At 50.7% G+C, this 2,382-nt stretch overlaps 1 protein-coding gene across 1 annotated transcript; it reads left to right on the top strand.

Moving 5' to 3' along the window:
- The first annotated feature begins 213 nt into the window (after positions 1-213).
- Positions 214-1,950, top strand: MTNR1B (melatonin receptor 1B). Its single transcript, XM_004391269.1, is given in 5 exon segments — positions 214-223; positions 1,039-1,120; positions 1,122-1,514; positions 1,516-1,640; positions 1,643-1,950. Coding segments are annotated over 5 exon segments (918 nt in total).
- Positions 1,951-2,382: the final 432 nt, after the last annotated feature.

Raw genomic sequence — 2,382 nt, 5'->3', positions numbered from 1 at the left:
GAGGCTTTCTCTGCTTGACTGAGCTTGATGATGCTGGAGAAAGCTCCGTTCAGAGGAGAGACAATTCAGAAACCCTGGAAATGTGCAGGCAAAGCAGGGAGGCCCCGTAGAGGCAGAGACAGGGAGTACAGACAGCCCCTATCCCCTCCACAGGACTGAGACTCTGTGCTGTCACCAGGCAGGGACACACCAGGTGTCTGGCAATATGACGACATGGAGGAGTGTAGGCTCCAGATAAGGCACTCCAGTGGGATACTGGAAACACAGAGTTCCCACTCTTAAAATCTTTCTACTCTAGCTGAAAAGGCAATTCACATGTAGAAAAACGACTTAAAGACATTTAGAAAGTAGCTTGTTGACCAGTGGGAAGAAGACGCAAAAGGAGACTGTCAAATAGACATGCGAGGAGTCTGGGTGGGGAGTGATAAATCCACATTCCTGGTTTTCAGATTCTCCTTTTCCAGAATCCTTGCTGAAGCTTAAATGATACAAAGCCTCTGAGCATCTGTGGCTATCATGAAAATAATGATCATATCTGGGCACCCTTTGTATCTCCAACACTTTACATCATCATTTAATTTTCACAGCTACACTGAAAAAAAAAAACAGTTGCCGTCGAGTCAACCGCAACTCATGGTGACCTCATGTGTGTCAGAGTAGAACTGTGCTCCATAGGCTTTTCAATGACTGACTTTTTGGAAGGAGATCGCCAGGCCTTTTCTCTGAGTCATCTCTGAGTGGACTTGAACCTCCAGTCTTTTGGTTAGTAGCTGAGTGCATTAACCGTTTATACCAGCCATGGATTCCGCAAGGCAGTATAGCTATTCCTATTTTACAAATGAGAAAATGAGAGCCTAAGTAACTTGGCCTCAGTCATGCAGCTAGTAAGTAGCAGAAAAGCAGTTTGAACCCTGAACTCTGTGTCTCTAACAGTTTCCACTCCCAGTGCAAAAAATAACTCAGTGAAGGATGGGATATTCTATAGAATAGAAATCTTGGGGTTTCATGCTGACTCTTGTTCCTTGTTTCCTATCCCAGGTAATTTGTTCCTGGTGAGTCTGGTGTTGGCTGACCTGGTGGTTGCCTTGTATCCCTACCCACTAATCCCTGTGGCCATCTTCCATGGGGGAGGCGCACTGCAAGGCCAGTGCCTTTGTGATGGGCCTGAGCGTCATCGGCTCTGTCTTCAACATCACCGCCATTGCCGTTAACTGCTATTGCTACATCTGCCACAGCAAGTCCTACCACTGGATATACCAGCCCTGGCACATGCCGCTCTGTATCTGCCTGGTCTGGCTCCTCACCATCGTGGCCTTGGAGCCCAACTTCTTTGTGGCGTCGCTGGAATATGACCCACGTATCTACTCCTGCACCTTCATCCAGGCAGCGAGTGCCCAGTACACTGTGGCTGTGGTGGTCGTCCACTTCCTCCTCCCCATCACTGTGGTGTCCTTCTGTTACTTGCTCATCTGGATGCTGGTGCTCCAGACCCACAGGAAGGCCAAGTTGGAGAGCAAGCAACGTCCGGAGCTTTTTCACTATGTTCGCAGTGTTTGTGATCTTCGCCATCTGCTGCGCCCTGCTGAACTGCATTGGCCTCACTGTTGCCATCAACCCAGAGGAAACGAATTCCCAGATCCCAGGGGCCTCTTTGACGCCAGCTACTTCTTGGCTTATTTCAACAGCTGCCTTAATGCCATCGTTTATGGGCTCCTGAACCAGAACTTCCTCAGGGAATACAAGAGGATCCTCTTGGCCCTGTAGAGCCCACCACACTGCTTTCTGGAAGCTTCCAAGGGTGGCCATGACGAGGGCCTGCAGAGCCAAGCCCCACCTGCTATTAAGGACCAGCACCCTCTCCAGGCAGATGCTCTCTACCCTGGATCTGAGGCACACCAGCTGGGGCAACAAAGCCAGGAAGCCGTGGGAGCAGATTTGCTCAAAGGATGAGACCAGCCAGCCTGCTGGGCCGTGAAGCCCTGTTTTCATCAACAGCACACGGCTTGTGGAGCTTCATCCTCTGGACAAGAAGCCCCTCAGCACGCTTGGCTCAGGATGGTCAGGGGACACCTACAGGTACTGAGGGCGTTTTCCAGGGAGCACAGGCACTGGACTTGGCAGACACTCTCAGTGGAGTGTTGAGAGCTTCGTGCATACAAGGACCAAGGACAGAACTGAATGAGGAAAGGCCTGGGACAGAAGAGGTCAATTCAATTGCTTCTCACTCATGCTCCTGCTTTGACCTCCTTGCTGCTTTCTCCCCCTCCCCTGAGGGCTGTCAGGAATGGATATCTTCATGTTAGCAAGGCCTGCAGCGGGGGAAGATTGGTAACTCTGTAGGGGCCTCAGCGATGGGGCGGGAACAAACATTTCACATTCTCT

The sequence above is a fragment of the Trichechus manatus genome, unplaced genomic scaffold (assembly GCF_000243295.1).
Source record: "Trichechus manatus latirostris isolate Lorelei unplaced genomic scaffold, TriManLat1.0 scaffold00141, whole genome shotgun sequence".
Taxonomy (NCBI): domain Eukaryota; kingdom Metazoa; phylum Chordata; class Mammalia; order Sirenia; family Trichechidae; genus Trichechus; species Trichechus manatus.
Note: the sequence above shows the minus strand (reverse complement) of the source record. Positions and strands in the feature narration are given on the sequence as shown.